Raw genomic sequence first — 21,640 nt, 5'->3', positions numbered from 1 at the left:
CATTTTATTACAAACTTAGTAAACAAACTGATGACACCATTATATGATTAACTGTATATTTTCATCAAAATATTATATGAGACATCAAGAGCACTAAAATTTTTTTTATAAATCATTATTCATATTAAATTATTTATTTAATTTTATAAAATATTAAGATTATTGGTCATTAAATAAAAATTGCATGCGCCTAGGCTCATTAGCAAATAATTTGATTGTTTCATATTTTATGTTTGATTTTTGAGCTTGCACATAAGTTTTTTAAATATTCATTTATGCCAAGTCATTCAAACGGTTCTCAGTTATATTACTTCATAGTAAGAAAGCCATGTTTTAAGTTTTTTAAGCGAACTAATTTAAAGCAAAAATATAAAACATAATTAATAATTGAAGTAGTAAAAATATAACAATATATTATAAATATTATTATAGGTAATTAAAAAAAAAAAAAAAACTTTTTCCGGTTTAGTTATTAATTAAATTAAAGTCAATTTTTTGTTATTGATAAAAATTTAATATTTCAAAAATATTATATTTATTTATTTTTCAAAATAGAAAAAATAAAATACAATCAGTGTTCCACAGAATATTTTTAATATTTACAAATAAAATTTATTTAACTCAAGTTTTTCATGGATAAGTAATTATTTTGTAGTGTTGTACTTGCATTAATTTTTTTTTTACATGAATCGATTGATAATTGTATAAATATTAATACCGTAAATGTAATCGAATTGCTAAACAATTCATGGATAGGTCGATTTTTCCATTACCGCACACATTATCCATAATTAATGTATAAATTGAATTATGTATATATGGTACTTACATGTATTTAGTAACTGTATTTTCATTGCAGTATTTACAATAATATGATTATACGGTTTTACGAATTATACATTATATTTGCAAGAATAATATGAAAAAAAAATAAATATATATTTGAAACTCGAAAGTGGGTCAAAATGATTGGGTACTCAAACAGTTAAAATTGTTAATTCATTTTTTAAAATATATTTGTGATAGCATGTGTAAATTTGACATTTTTGTTTTTATTTTAATTACGTCAACAATATTAAACAAATAACCACTGTTTTATAAAACTATTATTTTTTTTTTTTTTTAGCTTCTATCGGTCTTTCGCTGCTTCTACCAAATCCCTTCATTGGTCCTTAATTCTTGCAGTTTTATTTACTTGAACTAAATCTTTCTTTATCCGATCTAACCAATGCTGACATGGTCTTCTTCTGGAGCGTGTTTTATTTAGTTTATATGCCAAAAGTTGTCTCATTAGACTGTCCATATGTCGCCATATGTGTCCGGCCCATTCCAGTTTTTTTTGGGACGAGATATTTTCGGATATTTAACACATTATAGATTCTTTCAATATCTTTATTAGTTTTACTTTCATACTGCTTTGTTTCTGTATTATACATAGGACTATTTATTTTTCTAAGACCCTTCCTTCCAAATGTTAGTAGCTTTGTCTCGTTCCCTTTAATTGATGAACACGTTTCGCAATGATCCATTACTATGTGCTGTAAGTAGGAAATATATAGCTTCCTCGTAGTTTCTCTGGAGAGAAGCCTAGAACTGAATATTTTGCTTATTGCATAATATCCTCGATTTGCCGCATTCAACCCCAATATTATTTCGTAATGCATATCATTCTTATTATTAAAAGTGATCCCCCAAGTATTTAAAGTCTTCTATTTGCTTAAATGTATATTTATTTACTGCGAAATTCTGTAAAATTCTTGGACTTCCATAAAACGAAGGTGGTAGTAAATTAATAAATTATCAAAACATAATAAAATATAATTTAATTTAATTTTCTGTAATTGTTCATTGATATTTTTTCAACCTTAGCGTAATTTTTGTAATGCATGCATATACTTCAAACATTTATTAAGTTATTAACAACTAAGAAAAATGATTTATTGGCGTAAAATTATTTTAGTATTAAAAAAAAGTAATTTTATGTTTAATTGATATCACTGAAAAAAGGATATATTTGTTTCAACATCATGTCATCGTGTCTAAAATTTAATATAAACTTTATAAAAAGAAATAATTTAAAATACTGTAATGTGATTAGTGATTATAAATTTACATTTTTTCCCTCGAAAAAGTTGTTGGTTATGATTAATTACTTCTAACAAAAGGTAAATGGCTAATAAGAAAAAAGGTTTTGACTAACCGGGAATAATTTAATAATAAACTTTAAACATTTTTCTTTCGTTAAATATAATAGAAGAGTAATATTGTTTTATTCATTAAAAAAATTATAAATATCGATAGGTTTTGTTGTTTTATATCTTATAATTTATAAGTTATAAATATTGAAGACACTATTTATTTTCTTGTATCTTAGAAATTATAAATAATTGTATTTTATTCAAAATATAATCACAAAAATAATTGGGATATTGTCCAAAATTATTTTTTGCTTTAATTTTGTGCATATTGAGAAATCTTGCGTTAACATAACTTTATTCAATTAATCGAAAAATATAACCAATTAAGTTTTTTTTATTAAAACCTTGCATCAAAAAATAGTGTCTATTTTTAGTAATTAAAACACAATAATTAGGTGTAAGAACACCATTTAATTATTTTGAAATATCGAAATATTTGTAAAGAAAACGAACTTTATCATGATTCTTTTAAAGAGAAACACAAAGACGGAAATCAGTATGTTCAATGGATAAGGTGGGGGTATTGAACTTGGTCTTGATTATCCTGCTAAAACCAGTTTCGTTTAATCGCAGTTCAGTTGGTTGAGCAGTTAGATCGGAGCTGTAGGATTTAAGACTAATGAAACATGGCGAATTGGGAAAAAAAATCTCAAGTAAGTTTTATATGTGCAATAATGTAAATATTAAACATTGTCAATCATGAAATTAAAGATTATGATAAAAATTAAGTGTTTAATTAAAATGCTTTATTTAATTCGATATTCGTAATTTTCTTCAACAAAAAATTTATATACTTCAAAATAAATAAATTACGTTATTATATTCATTAAATACTACCATTTTGATTATAATAATACATCATAATATGAAAATGTTATGTTCGTTCATTTTAAAATTATAAGTAATTAAATTAATTTCAAATAAAACAATAAATTTGGTTTTTAAAGTCGACCAAAATAGCTTCTAAGCCATAATTATATATAAACTACTTTTTGAACTATTAAATCAAAAATTAAGATAATTAATCCAACGTAAATGCAAAAGATGCATTTAGTAACAATTATTTGCAATTATTTTAATATTTATGATCCACAGATTTTGTGATAAGACAATAACTTATTTTTAATTGTTATTGTAATTGTATTTCAATGAGATATTACTAGTATTACTGATATTATTAATTTATTTTTAAAAAATGGTCAAAGAATTTTCATGGGATATTTTTACTTGTTACTTATTTTTACTATATTTTACAGTTATATTTTATTATTTTAATGACATTAAAAGTGTATTAGCAATAAAACAAAATACAAGTAGTAAATAAATACAAAGCTATACATATACACTTTAAATAGTTTATCGTACATAATAAACAAATTACTTTCAACGTATTTTAATACTGTTAATAAAATAACGTGATATTGTGGACACAAAAATAATGATACATTTAGTTAAATAACAAAAAATTGTACTCATGAATTTCACCAAAAAGTCGTAATATAAATATAATATCATGGGGGGGGGGGGCATTATTTAATTACATTATTTAATCAAATTTGCATGATTATACAAAAAATATTAATTTTATTCTATTTTAAATAATTACATTTATTAGTACCTAAACAAACAATATTGTATACGATAATATAGTTCAAAATAAATATATTTATGAATTATGTCCTAATATATGCTACTGTAAATTAAAATAAATATCAAATAAAAGAAAATAGTTCCAATAAAATGCATCGAATATAATATACAATTATTCAAAAGTTTTTGTAAAGCATTTGTTTTATAAATATTAAGATTTGAAATTATTACCAAAAACGAGTTTTATAAGAATCAAAGAAATTCATGATTATACTCGTACAGCAACAACGAGATGTTTGACTTTAGTACCAGTACCATTATTCGTTTCACCTCAGTTATACCATTTTTTTGTGCTTAAATCATAAATACATATTTGAAAATGGCTATAGATTTTTCATATTCTTATGGAATTAAAGTGATTGTACACATGAATATTTAAAAATTGTTTACTCAGATAGTTTTTGAGAAAACATTTTAATATTAAGTGACGGTCGAAGTCATGAATATATGATGTCTAAATTATAAGTAACTACGTTGTATTAAAATTGCGAGTCAGAGTAAAATAGAGAATTTAAAATTAAAAACTAATCTAAATATAAATAATATTGTTTTGATACAAACATTTGTTTTAAAGGTAATGCAACTTAATTGTAAAATTCTAAAGTAATAAAAAATATTTATTTAACAATTCCATTTATATTATGTTCAGTAAAAAAAATTGTAACCGTTAAGATGTATTTATAATTTTGACAACTAATAATTAACGATTTCTTCAAGCTTGGTTGTTACATATTACATATCATGAGTTATATGGTTAAAACCCAAAACCTATGACATTGTCTTTGTTATTGTGTATAGAATTTCAAATTTAATTAAAAGAATTTTATGTCTGTTTAAAATGCAATTTTTTTTTTTTTATTTGCTTAAACCCAAAACCTATGTTATTATCTTAGCTTTTGTGTATAGAATTTCAAACCTCATTAGGATTTTATACCTGTTTGAAATGCAAAATTTATTTCTGTTTTCATTAATGATTTATTAAAAATCTTTGTTTATAATTAAGATGTTATATTAAAAAAATGGTTAAAAGGATATTATGCTAATATTCATTTAAAATAAACTAACCCGTCGTTGGTGACATGTAAGAGACTTTCTCTTTAACATTATCTTTATATGTATTCATCTTAACGCTTACCTAATGAAAACGATCAAAAGTTCAATATTAAAAATACCTATTCGTATATTTAGCTACATCACGTATAGAGAATTTTCTCAGTGAAAAGTCGCAAATAGTATCGAATTTTAATAGTTACAAATTACAATACAATAAAAAATATAAAATTATATTAAATAATTTATAATTACGCTCGTCGATAAATGTTTTGGCTTCATTTTTCCTAACTGATAATTATTTTAGGATCTCGTGGTAACCGAAATTATCTCACTTAAAATTCTAACGTTAATTTAGAAAAATTTAGAAATTTTTAACGTTTTGGTCGTTAAGAGATTAACTTAGTTTCTTAGCTTATATTGGAAATATTGGCTGGGATGTTGAAAGATATGATTATATACTTTAGGTTTGTTCATAAACAGAACAGAAAAAAACTACTCTATTATCAATAGATATTCGTTTTCGCTCCGAGTTTGAAGTATAACATTAAAACATTGATTTCCTTCAAATGTAATGAAAATATTATGTACATGCATTTCGTCCATAAAATAGATGTAATCTTACATGTATAAAATACCCAAGGAAAAAACTGACTGAAAAAACTTAATCATTTAAGCTTGTGGATAAAAATGTTGATCACCTTATTATAATGTATTTAGAGAAAAACATGATATTTCCATAAATAGGATTGTACTGTTATTATAAAGTCAACAGTAGTTGCTGTTCGTTTTTATTGACTTTCAATACGTTCAAGGCCGTATCTAGAAATTTTTTTCAGGAGGGGTCCAAAACATGTATATTGTAATTTTATTGAATTTAGATTTTAAATTTTGATATTTGGTTAAAAATAAGACAGAAAAATATTTAATCTTCTTTTATTAAAATTAATATCATATTTTCATATGATATTATGATAAAAATTAAAAGCAGTCAATGATTAATTGGTAAAAATAAAAAATTAATTGGTAAATAAGTATTTTAAACATTCGTAAAATATTGAAGAAATTTCAGGGGGGAGGGATTCAGACACCCTGGACCCCCCTCCTAGATACGGCTTTGGTACCATCTGTCAATACCAATACTTGTAGTGGCTACTTAATGTTAATAGTGGCGTAACCGTTTTAGAATACAACGGTAAATTGCATACTAATTAATGAATTCAATGGAGTCCAATGAATTCTTAATACTTACTTTTCCATTTTTGTGATATTTGATTACAGTTTATCGTAGTTGTCTCGCTAAGGAACAAATTGTGTATACATTATTTATTCTGCTAATGATATACTGATGAATTTATATAGACATTATTATTATATTCGTTATATTTTAGGTAATAGTGAATCTTAGAAAAAATAATGCAAACATTTATTTATTTCAATGTTTAGTGGTCATTGGTTTTCTTTGTATATCTTTATCAATATTATATAAATCATTTATTATAATTATTGTAGTGGTTAATTATAAAATATCAAAACTATGTTTTTTAAATAATCAAATTTTATTTACTGTCATACTAAAATTATTTTAATTTATTATTTTTTTTTTTAATATCCGTCTCATTCATTACATTAGATTTTGAACGAACAATAAATGCAAAGTAAAGACAAATTTTTATACCGGGTCAATTGCATTGTACTATTCTCTCTACTCTGCTCTTTAAATTACTACAATGTTGTTAAAACATTGATTTAATATTTTATACTTTCAAAATTATTATTATGAGAAAATTATCGCATTTGCTGTTCTTGCGCAACACGATTGCTTATTATAATTTTTAAAAAATTGACGTGAAATATTAATATTTATATTTATATTAATTGTTATATATTTATAACAGTTTTTTATATTTTCACTCACATGTATGCATAAATATTACAAAATATCATTCATAGTATTTTTGTGGAACACTGTAAACGCATAGGACGAGTACGTAATACGGTTATATATAAATGGGATACGTGAATTTAAAAAAAACCATTTATTATTTTGGAAAAACTATACATAATTCCATAAATTAAACGATTCTTAAAATTAATGATGGTATATTTTGAAATAAATTTAAGCATTGCAATCAGAAAAGAATATTAATATTAAATATTAATTGTAGTTATTAAAATGTAAGGGCATTGTGAAAAATTTAATAAATTAAAATTTGTATCTATATTACCTAATCTAACCTATATTATACTTAGTAGTTAAGTAAAGTAACACAATTTAATTTAATTGTTCTCAGTATCCAATATATCCAAATTCACAGTTTATTTAATCATCTTTTTAACGAAGTACATTAATGTTTTACGATAAACACAAAGTGTTAATTATCTTTTCTAACATTTTATAACAATTATAAGTTAAAAGATAAAATATTTTTTTACGGAATAGTCTCAGCAAAAATGATACCTAATGTTAATGTGTAATGAAAAATAATGATATTAATCGTTTTTAAAATTGAACTTTTCTCCATACTTATACACGAGTATAACCACTTATTTAAAATTCATTTTTTTCTATCTTTAAATAAACAAGTTTGCTGTTAATATTTCATATAATATTCTATACGAATAAGTAAATACTTTACTATTTATTCATAGTTAAATGGAGATTTGAATAGATTATAAACTATTATTTACATCCGCACGCAATTTAAACTACACGTAATATTTGTTCTGCGGAGAAAGTGTACTTTAAGTATTTATAATTTTCAATGATGAAATCCTAAAGTAAATAGTTAAACAAAACTCAATTTTAGTACGTAATATATTTATTTACATTAATGCGATTAATACATGATTAATACTTAGGTAATAACTAGTAAAAAATAGTTAGAACTAGTGACTAATGAATATTTTTAATAATGTTTTTCAATTGTTAAATTATATGCAAATATTTTGTTTCAGCAACTTAAACTGTTGACCAGTGAGATGGTGTCCCGATTGGCGTTGTTATCATTATTTTTGGTTAGTGTCAATGCATCATTGGCAGATCCTATAAATATATTACCAACATTACCAAATACAATGATAAAATCTGAAAATTTAAAATGTCAAGAAGATAGTTTAAATTTACATTTGGGTCTGAAAAATATGACACTGTGGGCTCAACAAAGTAAGTTTTACAAACATTTTTTTTTTCTATAGTTAAAATGTATATAATTTGTGAGTTATTAAACTTTGTTATATAATTTAAAAAAAAAATTTTAGTCAACTTTGGTATTTTTCTTTTCCCTTTTTATTTAAGTTAGCTTTCCATAACAATAATTGATAATTTGATAATTGAATAAAAAACCAAAAACAATTAAAGTTATCCATATGCGGTTACATGCTACTAGGTCCATTATTTTAAAGTATATTGTGAGTGAAATTATTTGTGCAATAGCCAAATAGTTATAGGAATTTAAGGCAATGTAAAATACGTACAGATGAAATATAAATAATAATAAGATACACTACAAAATATAATATATCTAAGAAGAATTAAGTTATACAGTGTAATATTTAAATTTTCATTTATGTATTAAATTTTATTAATATTATACGTTTTTTAAAATGGTCGAAAAAAGATTTACGCGTAGATTATTTAATTATTAATTGGCCGTTTTATTACCGTAGTATTATTGTCTATCGACATCGTCAACATAAATGGGTAGAAATTGTAAATACACATTTAATTTCCAATTTCTATTTTCTGAAAATGAAGTAAAGATAAATGCTTTATGTTCTTATTTATTTGTATAAAATTAGTTAATAGTTTAACATTTTAAATTAAATTTTTCTCCAGATTTTGGTTTTGGGTAAAAACCAAGTTCACATTTTTGTCGAGTTACGGTTTACGATTCATATCGGTTTCAAATTTTTTCCGTGTACATCGTGTTTCGAAACAGGGTTACAATCTTATTTATAAGACTCAAAATAATTTGTTTCATAAATGTTTATAGTTAAATAGAAACACTTTTTAGCAGATATTCAAAACAGTTTTCAAAAGTTTACTCAATATTTTCATTTTATATAAACAAGCTACTATAAAAATCCAAAATAATCTATTTCAAGAACTATTTATATCCAAAGTGTAAGCTTAAACTGTATGCAATTGTTGGTGCTAATTTAATATTCTAAAATACTTCTGATATTCTAACACTAGGTAAATAGGTTAAATTCAATCAGATAATTATTTTCAAGTTATGAAATACTTAACAATTAATTTTGTCAAAGGATGTAAAAGCAGTGATGTTTTAGGATAAAATGCATTATTACTTCCAAGTTCTGGTTTGTTTTTATTTAATACTTGAGGACATTTCTGAAAAATCGAAAATGTACCATTTGTATCCATATTCTGATCTAAATATTTTTATTATAAATTTACTATCCCAAAGTGTTTGAATATAGAAAAAAAATAAAAATAAATGCATAATAAGACCAATACATCCCTTGCTTCATGTACATAATTTAAAATTTATAAAATATTAGTTTATAATTTATGTGAAAACGCTTATTTCTATTGGGTCGAGATTCCTTAGTCATACAATTAATGATTATTGATAGATTTATCAAATGTCTAGTTTAAATTACAATACACTTATAAGTTTAGATAGATACACTGATCTTAATCTAGAAATTGCATATAATAACACGCAACGATCAAAGATTAACTAATCATTCTAGGGCTTTATATTCGTAGGAGAGAATAAAGAAAAAACAATTATGCTGTACTTGTATATGATACAATATTTATTAATTTTCTGGAATAAACTGTAAAAATTAACTAGTTTATAAATATAGCTTATAAAAAATTTAAAATGTCATTTGAAAATGACTTTTTAACCCGTTATTTAGAATTATGGTAATAAACCACAAACTACTGATGAAAATATCATATAAATTATGGGTTATGAAATGGGGTACCACGGTAATAATAACCGCGATTATTTCACTCCCTTTGTTCAATATCTTTTGAACGGAGGACCATACGAAAATTTAGCGTTGTGGCGTACCATATGCATTCGCAATAGGCTTTATGGCGTTAAACATTCGAATTTCGAAGGCATAATTATAATGTTCAAATTAACGACTAGTAAACAATATCAATAATTATAATAATTAGAAAAGGTTGTTAAGCATTAACACTTTTAAGTTTTAAATAAATAATGTAAAACACATTTCTTAGCGTCATGAAATTGGTGAGAAGAAGGTAGAAAAAAAAACTGATGAAAATTATGGGTTTTTTTGTACATTAGTAAAATATTAGTATTTTCTGTAATATATTATGTATTGTATATCGTACAAATGGCCCAAATTATGTACCATAATTATTGCACAGTTGGCAACGTTGGTCGTTCATCAAATAGTTTGGTGGTGTGTATCTAACTGTTTTCTTAAAGCTGTTCTATTAACCTTGCTATTTACATACATTAATAATAAAATATGTTTGTTTATAATGTGAAATAAAAAACAAAACTGAATGTTTTCCGCTTATCAAACAAGTTTATTATAGTCCCGATACAAGTGAAATTATCTGTTTTTTGTTTTTTCCATGTAGTCAGGATAAAAACAAATTGTGAATTAGCTCACATTTTGTGCGTTCGATTTATGTTTATTATTTTATATTATATTCAGATATTAAACTAAAGTTGTAGGATTGTTTTTTTTTTTTTTTTTGTTGGAATATCTGCCCAATTAATCAAATTAATCAAAGTAATCCTAAAAAATTCAAAGTCAACTTTCCTAGTTGTGCATGGAAAATGTCAGAAAATAAATGCTTATTTTATTTACGAAAACCTATTTCGTTTTATGCAGATGCGATATGTATAATAAATATTATTTTATTATTGGTTATATTTTGTAATCATTCATGTAAAATGTGACATATCCCTGTATAAAAAAAGATAACTCTACCATATCATTTTTCTTTAATAATTTATATAACTTTAGCCTATATTTATTTATTAAAAAAGTACACATAATTGATTTAATTGAATACACTTTCTATTACTTACTGGACTATTTATTATTAAAAAATTGTATATAACTTAAATTATTTTTTTTGGCATTTTCGGTATTTTTGGTCATCAAATTCTCGTTTAAAAAAATACCTTAACAAGTCATATAATAAAATAAAGTGCAAAGTATACAAATATTTTTTGGCTTATATTTTGGTTCAACCACTCCAACCACAAATGAAAATTTAATACAATAAGATGTAGGGTACCTACATAAGTGCAATTTAAATTCATTGCGTAGGATGCTGTTCAAAAGTGAAATACGATTACAATTTGTTTAACCTAATTATTACTTGATATACCTTTAATTGTAAACTGTTATTTATACAATAACCCCGTTGAATATGTTTGAAACAGATATCCTTGTTGGCCTAACATTTATATCAATGTATTATATTCATTTAAATACATTTTACGAAACCCTAATATTTTACTATTTTTAATAAATTACGGCATTCGCTATATTTTGTAATCATAACCGAAGTACTGTGGAATACTTATGTGTAAAAATGGAATTGCAATTTACTTGTTTGCTTCTTTTAAAATATTAAAGTACTGAGATATTCATACACGCTTTGTCTACAAAATTACGTATTAGTTATTTATAAGTTCAAACCCTACGATCAATCATTAAAATTCTATAAGATTATCATTAGGGTTCGAATGTTTAGAACGTTTGTACTTTTTTTTTAAAATGTCTTAGACAATTCTGACCTAGTTAAAACTTTCGTGTTTCTATAACATGTTAATATTTGATCAAATAATTTTTATGTTTATAGTTTTGAGTGATTCATATTAATTTGCAAACATCTTCAAATTATAAAAATATTCGAAAAAGAAATCTAGTTTAAAATCCTAGATAAAACTAACATAAAACTTTTCAATTAAATTTTTTTGAACTTATAATTAGACTATACTATAGATTTTCTATACATACTGCAAATCAATATTTCCATTTTAATTGGATATCTTTGTTATTGTAATAAAAATAAAGGTACATAATATTAATTATTCAAGCAACTTTTTTTTCATACTTCAAACAACACTTTTTTTCAATACTAATATCCAGATTATGGTTAACGTTGATATAATGAAGTTCAGCTTTATCTTGTACAATAATATAAGAAAAATAATTGTATGATACAAAATGTATTTTTGATTCAATATCTAGTTATACACGTATATAAATGTTTGAGCACAAAGTAGCTAAACATATTATTGCAGCTTACTATGTCAAATATATCATGAATTTCATAACTTTTAAGTATACAATTTATTTTATTGAATTTTAAAATAACTACCACAAAATTATGTTCTAGTGTGGGATGCATCAGCAAAACAAGCAGTGGGTTTATTGTCCGGAAATAGATATCAGCTAGGTGACTTTGACGAGTGCCTACAGGTTGCTAAACCGATTAAAGCCCAATATTGTCTTGTTGACATTAAACTCGATGTGCCGTCTCAATATTCCTACGTTGACCCATTCGCTAGAGAATACGATCCATTGTTACCGGCTTGGCACAAAATTTATGTGAGTAAAACTTTTATTTACCAAGTAATCTGTAAACCTTACCTCTACAACTTGCCGACATTTAGTTGGTTTTGTGGTTATAGCGGTCAATGTATTCTAAATGATTGTCTATAAGCCATATGGATAAAATTGCTTGTGTATAAAAAAAAGCTGACTCCGTTTGTATTCTATAATAATTAATTTTGAATTGCACGGAAATAACAATTTCATTTCATTTATTTTGTTCAACAATTTTTTAGAATTAAAACGAGTATGATACTTATAAGTGTGTCATAAAAATACTATGATTTTTCTATAGTGTTTAATATAAAAAAAATACTCGATTAGCAATTATTGCTATTGCATTAATAACATTGGAGTGTGTTCATCTTTAAAAGCGATAGTTATTATTTTTTAGTTTAATACTTAGTATAGATATTTAGTATCAGTAAACGTAATAATATTACATCTACTAATACTAAATATCTAAAAAAATTACCAGTTCAATACGAATATTTTATTTCCTTGAGAAGTTAATGCAATTTTATATTTTGTAAGTTGTTGCGATATATTTTGAGATAAGTGCATATATAAATTCTAAAAAATTATCATAAAAATATTTTATTATTTTTATGGTTATTCGATACTTAAAATAAATACATTTTAATCCTTGAATATCCTTTTATATAAATCCAATTTATTTTATTATTATTATTATTATTGTTTATTATTTTATTTATTTATACCAATTTTTATAAATATATTACTGATGTCCCTCACCTCAACCTTCAATCGTCCTCGGTATTATTATTCCGGTTTATAATACTTAACAATAAACATTACATACGTATAGATCAGTTGTATTAAATAAATGACATACAAATAATTTTACTATAAGCACAGATTATATTGAACATAATACTGGAGAATTATTTAATACGTACCTAATATGATTTAATATCTTTTAAATATGTCCAAAAATATATATTGTAGTTCATCAGATATTTATTATTTAAACAAAGTACTTTTCATATTAAAAAAGAAATTGAACTAACCACCGACAAATTAAAATATTTAAACATTTTAATAGTTTCTAAAATTATCATATAGATATTTATAATCATAACAATTTTTATCAGTATTTCACATAAAAAAATTAATTTTAAACTAAAAATGGTTTTATTTAAAACTGAAATAAATAATTAGTAATGAAGGATAAGTTATGCTCAATAAATGTAAATATCTAAGAATATATTAATGAAGTCCAACTTCAAATTTATTTTTAGTATGGTGGGGCAAGGTTCAAGCAGCGTTTGGATAAGATTAAATGGGCATTGTGCGTACCTGCATCATGTTCAGCGATGGATGTTCAATCTTATCTAAGATCCTATATCAAAGAGAATAGGCTGGACGTTATTGAAAATGTGTCAGTTTATGATAATATGTGTACTCAAGCGCAGCGTCCAGGCGATGCATATACTACATATGACATAGCATTTATGTAAGTTTCTATTACTATTACGCAAAAAATTATAAGAAAATAAACACATGGTTTACTTTACTTTAATTTAAAGAAGATTTTCTATTACTTTCAGAAAATATACAATTATATCTGAAAATTATCTTTGCGTGTTATGTATTCATGTAAAATTAATGAGAAAAGAGTAAAACAGATAATGTTAATATAAAATAACAAAAAAATCAAAGTTGAAAAAATGTGTTAGTCAATACAAATATTTTCAATTTATATTAATTTTCTCTTTTTAACAAAATAATAATTTTGAATAATTTTTAGTGACAATACGTAAATGATAACTGCAGTTGGCCAATTTATTACTTGAGTTTTTACTGCATACATCCTTATATAGCTTTATCAATTAACAGGTCATTATATGAAATTTGTATACGAATCAAACAAGTGTACCATTTGTCAATACAAATGGACTTGGTTGATAATGTAACAGTTACGTATTATAACAATGGGAATTTCATAATACATTCATATAGTTTTTCATTAAAAATAACATTTTATTAAGCTAAGATTTGAATTATGAAACAATTTATTGTGATAAAAATTGTTTAAAGTTGCCAGTGTATAAAATAATAAAGTCATTTATTTATAGAACAATAATTATATAATATACGTTTTAATTTTATCCCTAAATTATTCGTAGTTACTTAATAAATCACTAACATTTTTACATCTATTATTATTGATTTATTATTTGATGTATTTTGGGAAAGATTTTCTTAGCTAATTCTCAAAATATTATTGTCAAATGTTAATAATAATATTAGCTTTTGTGAGCATATATATATATATATATATATAAAATAATTTTAAAATCGATTTTTAATTTACCAATAATCATTATTCGATAAATCTCAGTTTAATAATTAGTTAATAATTTGAATGATATTTTTCAACATTTTGTTACGTAATTAAATTACTTAAAAATATTTTCAAAGTAATGTTGTCGTTTAACGCAATTAATATTCATATTCTTATGTAGCCCAAATTATTTAGTTATTTTAATAATTTATTACGTCTTAATATGTTTTAAATCAAATTAGACAAAAACAGGTTAAAGTTAGGTGACGTTAGGTTAGGTGAAAATAGCCTTTTTTCACTTGCAAGTTACGACTATAGCTTATGACATATTAAATGTTGATTATATTTAACAAGTGCTTCACAAAAACTCTTAAGGTCAACTGACAATCACAACAAATGTATTCAAAATAAAAATAATAAAGATAAGTAAATAAATATTATCAGACTGAAAGAAAACAAAATTAAATTTATTTGATTGGTGTTGAAAAACCCTATTTGTTTTTGAGAATTGTTTTTTTTACTAGTTGCAGAAAAAAAAACAACATTTTATAATCGCTTAGAAAATGTTAAAAAAATAATATGATTTAATCTGTATATTACGAAAAATTCTTTAAATTAATCTTAATTGATTTTGACTATTTATTTATTCCTGTTTTAGTTTATTTATTATAAAATATTTTTAATTAGTTAAATGTCCAAACAAAGACGGTATGTTAAGCAAAAGTAAAGTGAGCTCTTAGTTAGGTTGGTATTTACATAATATTATATATTATCACGTGATTTGATTAAAGTTACTCTAGGCTCTATAATTTCCTTAGGACACATTGTGTTTACAGAAATTTTGCACTCCTAGGTTCGTTCAATGTTATGCGCATATAATACAAGATTTAATTAAATGGTAAAATAGATTTCCTCCTATAAACGAGATCTTTTTAAATTATGCATACATAATTATATATTTTACTCTCAAATTTTATTAGATTTTATAATAATTTGTAGTTTGTATTTTCTTCCGGTTTAAAACGAGTATCACGGCAATTTTACATTGTCCAAAATTCTTTATTTTAAAAAATTTAAAAAAATTAAGTACCCATTATTTATGACCATGATGTGGATATTACATCAAATAAAGTGTTTATAATTATCTGTCAAATATCATGTAAACATGTGCTCTATACTCGTTCGTGTATTTATTATTCAAAATTAAAATGAGTTAGAATAATTTCTTATGGCCACAGGAAGACTTAGACCTTATTTTCTGTATAATAAGCAAAATTTATTTTAATTAACATGTTCGTAGGGCGTACGTCTATTTTCAGTTTAATTTTTATTTATTTTTTAACTTTTTACATTTTAACTTTAGATAATCTTAAGAATTGTAATATTGTCATGACTGAATCACAAGGAATCAATACAATTTTCTGACTTATTAAAAATCTATAAGCCCCTCATAGTTCAACAGTACCCAAGAAGAATTATTGACTAAGAGAGATATAGTTTTTATTTGATGTACATTTTAGACATATTTATGTTTATGCATACTGCAAAGGTTTTAAAAGCAAAATATAAAAAAATATGTTTGGGTTCGCAGGAATCTACTAATATATATATATATATATATATATATGTTATCCTATATAATGCCTACCAAATAATGAAATGTATAACTTGTACCAATCGAATAATTATATAAGGGATTAAAGTTATTGAATGTGTTAAAAACGAACCATAGTGTTATTTCCATTATTTGAAATTCTATTTATAATACAATAATTATTTTTAGTCATCTGAAAGCACTGTATTTCAATAAAATGTATGAACCAATTTATATTTCACAAAAGTTATAAGATGATATTCAAAAAATATTTTTCAATATTTTGGAATCAATTTTGATGTTCCGTAAATATCATTAACAGCCTTGTAGCATTTTACCTCACACGTCTATTGGTATAGTGACTATTTTTTGTTCCTACAATAATTTTGATATAATTATAAAATAAACATAAAACGAGTGATACTGATACATACGCATATGTGTTATATTGTATATTAATATTGTATACGAGTATGTAATCATGAAATGCTGATTATTTATTATTTGTTGTAAATAATAAAAACAATAATGGAAAAAATTGTTCAGGAAATTATTTTAAAAAAAAAATGGAATTAAATGTACAAATACATTAAAAAATTATTAAATATAACTTGTATGTATTGATTTTCATTATATATCAAATGATGACTAAAATACTAATTACCAATCATAACAACTTTGACAAACATTTATAACGAAAAACATTTATTCACTTCAATGTCGTTTTTAATCGATCTAACTTCTTACTTTTTCTCAGGATTTGGGTTAGGAATTATGATATAAATATTTTGGAGCCAAGGGTTCACCCAACCACAAAAAAATCAGGGTAGCAGCTGCTTTTGAACCTTCCATTGTGCACAACGGTATACAGTTATAATTCATATCACATATTATCTAAAGTAAAATCTTTAAATTTTGAATTTAAAATGTTTATTAATCAACGAAACTTAAAGTTGTAATTGAATAAAAGTCAACTTATCCAAATAAGCATATATGTACGTCAAATATTATTTAATACAAATACGCTTGTTACGTATGACACTTTTCGTCACCGTGACTTTTGTATGAAATTAACTATTGACTTATGTTTTGGTTTAGGTTCTTTGTTATTTATAATTGTATTTACATTGATTTGATTAAATTATAACTATTATTCATTATGTTATTTATAAGTTATCTATTACGAAATCATTCACGTGAAGTATTTATATATTTTACGTAACATTAATGTCAACTTAATAATCGTATCTAAAACGTTAAAGTTATCAATCGTTGAAAAAAAAATTGAATTTATAAAATACAAAATAAGAAGTTATCATATTTATTTTATGATATTATACTGTGTTTTTATTTATTTATTTTGAACAATATTTTAATAGCTGAAATAAATGAGACGTTTTAAACTAATTATCCATTGGTATACTAGTTAACTTGTACTTAGCTTTGACAAATTGTATGGTATATAAAACATTTCCAACAGCGATTATGAAGTATTTACAATAAAACATCAAGGATATCCAGGAACAGCAATACTCTCAATGACCAGAATATCTAAACACCCTGACCCTCATCAAAATTCACATCTTCTATTTTCTTGTAAAGAGATCTAATTGTTCAGTTATGGATTAACTGTATTATGATAAATACATTTGTTCGTATTCTTATCGACTGTAATGATCCCTGACCTAATTCAACTATAATTTATGTCACAGACTTCATACTAAACAACGATTCCCAGTATACGGTCTCAACAGTTTCTTAAATTCAATACGTATTCAAGAGATTATAATAGATAATTAACGTATTTCTCATATGCTGATTTGTTATTTGAAATACTTTTACGTATGTTTACCATAAGACCAACACGAAATAGATACCTAAAATCAAATGAGTATTTTTTTAAATTTTTATAATATTTGAAATTATTTTTGTAAGTGTGTGTGTGTGTTTGTATGCGTGTGTGCTAAACTAGTATATATCTTTGAATCATTCAGAAATATATTATGTGTAGATATTACAAGTAAAAAGTAAGCAGATAATATGTAACTGGTTTCAAGGTTTGTATTTCTAGGTCATTGGACTAGTCGAAGTATTTCGTCACTGTACGCCTAGTCTAAATTTACAACTTATATAATCCAAATAGTATAATCCAAATATATAACCCACTAAGAAAGTTCAAAATACTGAACTATGTCTAACAACCTAAATATTGGAAAATAATTATTAACACTTTTTTTTTCAGATTACTCATTGCTACATTGTTATCTCTCACTATAGCTGCTACAGTTTTTGATTATATAGTGTACCCAACAACTAATGTATGGAAATGGAATAGAGGTACACACAATTTAATCATTATAATTTATGAAATACTAATAATAATTACTATGACTAATTGAAATCCACAACGTGTAAGATTAATTACATATGTTATTTCGAATATAATAATTTTGTAAATAAATTTCATATATATTATATGTCGAAATTAAATACGTAGTGTAACGTGATCGGTGATTCTCATTGATTTTTTTTGTTTATATGTTATACTTTTACTGTCTAAATGTATTATGGCTTTAATATCTTTAATAAATCCATTCCCACTAATATTGGCAAACACAACTTTTCAACTATTATACATTCGTGTTTTATTTCGATATTCCCGATTTTTATATCGACTAACGATTTTCCTATTATTTTTAATTTATCGTTATTAGCAGTTCCTATGTTTAAATGATTTTTAATTGGTATTATTTTATCTAATAGAAAATAATTATTATTTAGTACTGTTACATCCGCGCCAGTATCTACCACAAGTTGAACTTCTTTATTATTTAATTTTCCTGATATTTGAATTTAACTATTTTTTAATTTATTCATATTTGGTGATGGTGTAACTTTATTGTTTTTGATATTATTATTATCGATTGTATTTAAATTAATTGGTTCATAACTAGATATTTTAATTATATTAGGAACACTCCTAGTAACGTGTTCCTCCTTTATAAGTTTTTTTTGTGAATTACAAGTCACACTCATATGACCCGCTGTGCCATACTTATAACAAATAATATCGGTATTCCTTGAGAACTTCTTGGATTAAAATCACGATTGTAATTATTTTTATTATTTGGTCTATTTTGAACCGAATTATCATAATTATTATTATTCTTATATCTGTCGTAATTATTATTATTATTACCTTAAAATTTTTGGTTTGTATAATTATATATATTATATATTATAAATTATATATCTTTAAATATTTGGCGGGTGTTAAAATGTTTATTATTATTAAAATTGTTACTACTATGAAATCTTTGATTATTATTATTATACCTTTCGTTATAATTATCTTCATTGAAATCATAATTATTATTACTCGATTTATTAAAATTATTAATATTATTATTATTATTTTTTATTGTTATAAAGAAACCTTTGGCTTTTGGGCCATTGGGTAATATAAATATTACAACATGTTATGTATTAATATGTAGATTATATTACAATTATAGGTTTAGTATATTATATAGTGAATATAAGACTTAGGTTAGTTTGAACAGTCCAGTTTGTTGAAGGAAGGCGATTATGTTGGGAACTGGCAGGTTAGGTAGTAGGCATTTGAATAGGTCTTCCGATAGTTGATTGCAGTCCCTTGCATCGCGGTATGTGTTACACTTAGTCATGATGTGTTTGATTGTTAGGTTGACATCACAGAACGGACATACAGGGGTTCCTCTCATGCCATCAGGAATCCATGAGTAAGTCTGGTGTGCCCTATTCGAAGTCTATTGATACTGGTTTCTATTTTTCGGTTTTTGTGAATATTCGGCCAATGTTGGGTTGATTGCTTTATTTCATTAAGTTTAGTTTTTTGTACTGACCAGACATTTTGCCAGGATTGTGCTGATATACGTTTAATTGTGCGTTTAGTATCTTGAGCAGAGATGATTGTGATATTGCTTTTATTTTCTTTTCTTTTCTGTGTAAATGTTATGCAATGTGATTTGCATGCCGAAAAATTGAAACCAGATTTTTGGGACCATTTGTGTAGATCATTTAATGATTTTGCAGTAAATATTGCACGGTAAAGAGTTCATTATTCCGACAAAAAATATTAAAGTCATCAGCATATAGTGTGCACTTGACGAGATTGAATATTGATTTTGTAATATCGTTGATAGAGATAAGAAAAAGTGCAACCGACAATGTTGCGCCCTGTGGGATTTCGTTTTGTTGATAAAATATCATAGAGAATGTTAGTAGAGAGTAGAGAGTAGAGAGTGTAGTACTGTTGACTTTAACTTGAAATGTTCTATTGAAAAGGAAGTTTATGATAAACTTAAGCATAATTCCTTGACATAGGAATTTTTGAAGTTTCGATATAATGGAGGTCTCCAGGCAGTATCATAAGCCTTAACTATGTCGAAACACACTATTCCGAGAGTTTGTTTATTTTTCGTTGTGTTTTTAAGATAATCTAAGCTAAGATAATTAATTTGTTTGATGAACCACATAAACCTAAGGTTGATTACTTTTTCCATGAGTTTACACATTGTGTTAAGTAGGGAAATAGGCCTGTATCCGGATGCGTTAAACTTGTCTCTTCCTTCTTTGGGAATGGGAATGATACAACTGTGCTTCCAACTCAGGGGGATGATACCGGAGTACCATATTAAATTGAAAATTTGCAGAAGATATGTTTTTCCAATCATTGGTAAATTATGTAAAAAGGAGAAACGTATCCCATCTGCTCCAGGACTTTTACTGTTACATTTGAATAATGCCATTTCACATTCTGAGGGAGATATTTCTGAGTTGACAAGGATTTGATAACTTTTGAGATTCTGATATTAATGAGAAGTGTTGAATGTACTAGGTTTCTTTGCTTTTTCCTTACTAAGAAATTCTGTATCATAATTTTGGTCACTGCTGTTGTCATAAAAATATCTAGCAAATTTATTAGTAACTATTTGAGGGTCTGATATCAGTGAGTTATTCTCAACTAGATAGTATTTTTTTATCTCTGCTTATTCTCTTTTAAGTACGTATTTTGTTCCAGGTTTTTTTTGAATCCATCTGGGTATTCATTTCGGAGACGAAGGATTTCCATAATAGCTTTTTGTATTTGTTGACTAAAAATCTGTCTGACTTGTTCGGTAATTTTTTGAAATGTGAGGACGTCTATCTTGACTTTATCGCACAGAGTAAGAATATTGATGGATTTATTAATGTAATTCTTCATTAAGTATA

General features: G+C 24.5%; 1 protein-coding gene and 1 pseudogene across 3 annotated transcripts in view; one reads left to right on the top strand and one right to left on the bottom strand.

Moving 5' to 3' along the window:
• Positions 1-1,162: 1,162 nt before the first annotated feature.
• LOC112682490 lies at positions 1,163-1,664 on the bottom strand (annotated as a pseudogene).
• A 1,101-nt stretch (positions 1,665-2,765) lies between these two features.
• Positions 2,766-21,640, top strand: part of LOC112682473 (nose resistant to fluoxetine protein 6-like) — a 29,964-nt gene continuing 11,089 nt past the window's right edge. For all 3 annotated transcript variants that reach the window (XM_025553084.1, XM_025553081.1, XM_025553085.1), the window contains exons 1-5: positions 2,766-2,851; positions 7,857-8,064; positions 12,271-12,482; positions 13,748-13,962; positions 18,630-18,724. In XM_025553084.1, the coding sequence (XP_025408869.1) occupies positions 2,825-2,851; positions 7,857-8,064; positions 12,271-12,482; positions 13,748-13,962; positions 18,630-18,724 (757 nt within the window). In that variant the 5' untranslated portion in view covers positions 2,766-2,824. The remainder of the gene's footprint in view (positions 2,852-7,856; positions 8,065-12,270; positions 12,483-13,747; positions 13,963-18,629; positions 18,725-21,640) is intronic.

This window comes from Sipha flava, unplaced genomic scaffold, assembly GCF_003268045.1.
Source record: "Sipha flava isolate LNK unplaced genomic scaffold, YSA_version1 204_pilon_pilon, whole genome shotgun sequence".
Lineage (NCBI taxonomy): Eukaryota > Metazoa > Arthropoda > Insecta > Hemiptera > Aphididae > Sipha > Sipha flava.
Note: the sequence above shows the minus strand (reverse complement) of the source record. Positions and strands in the feature narration are given on the sequence as shown.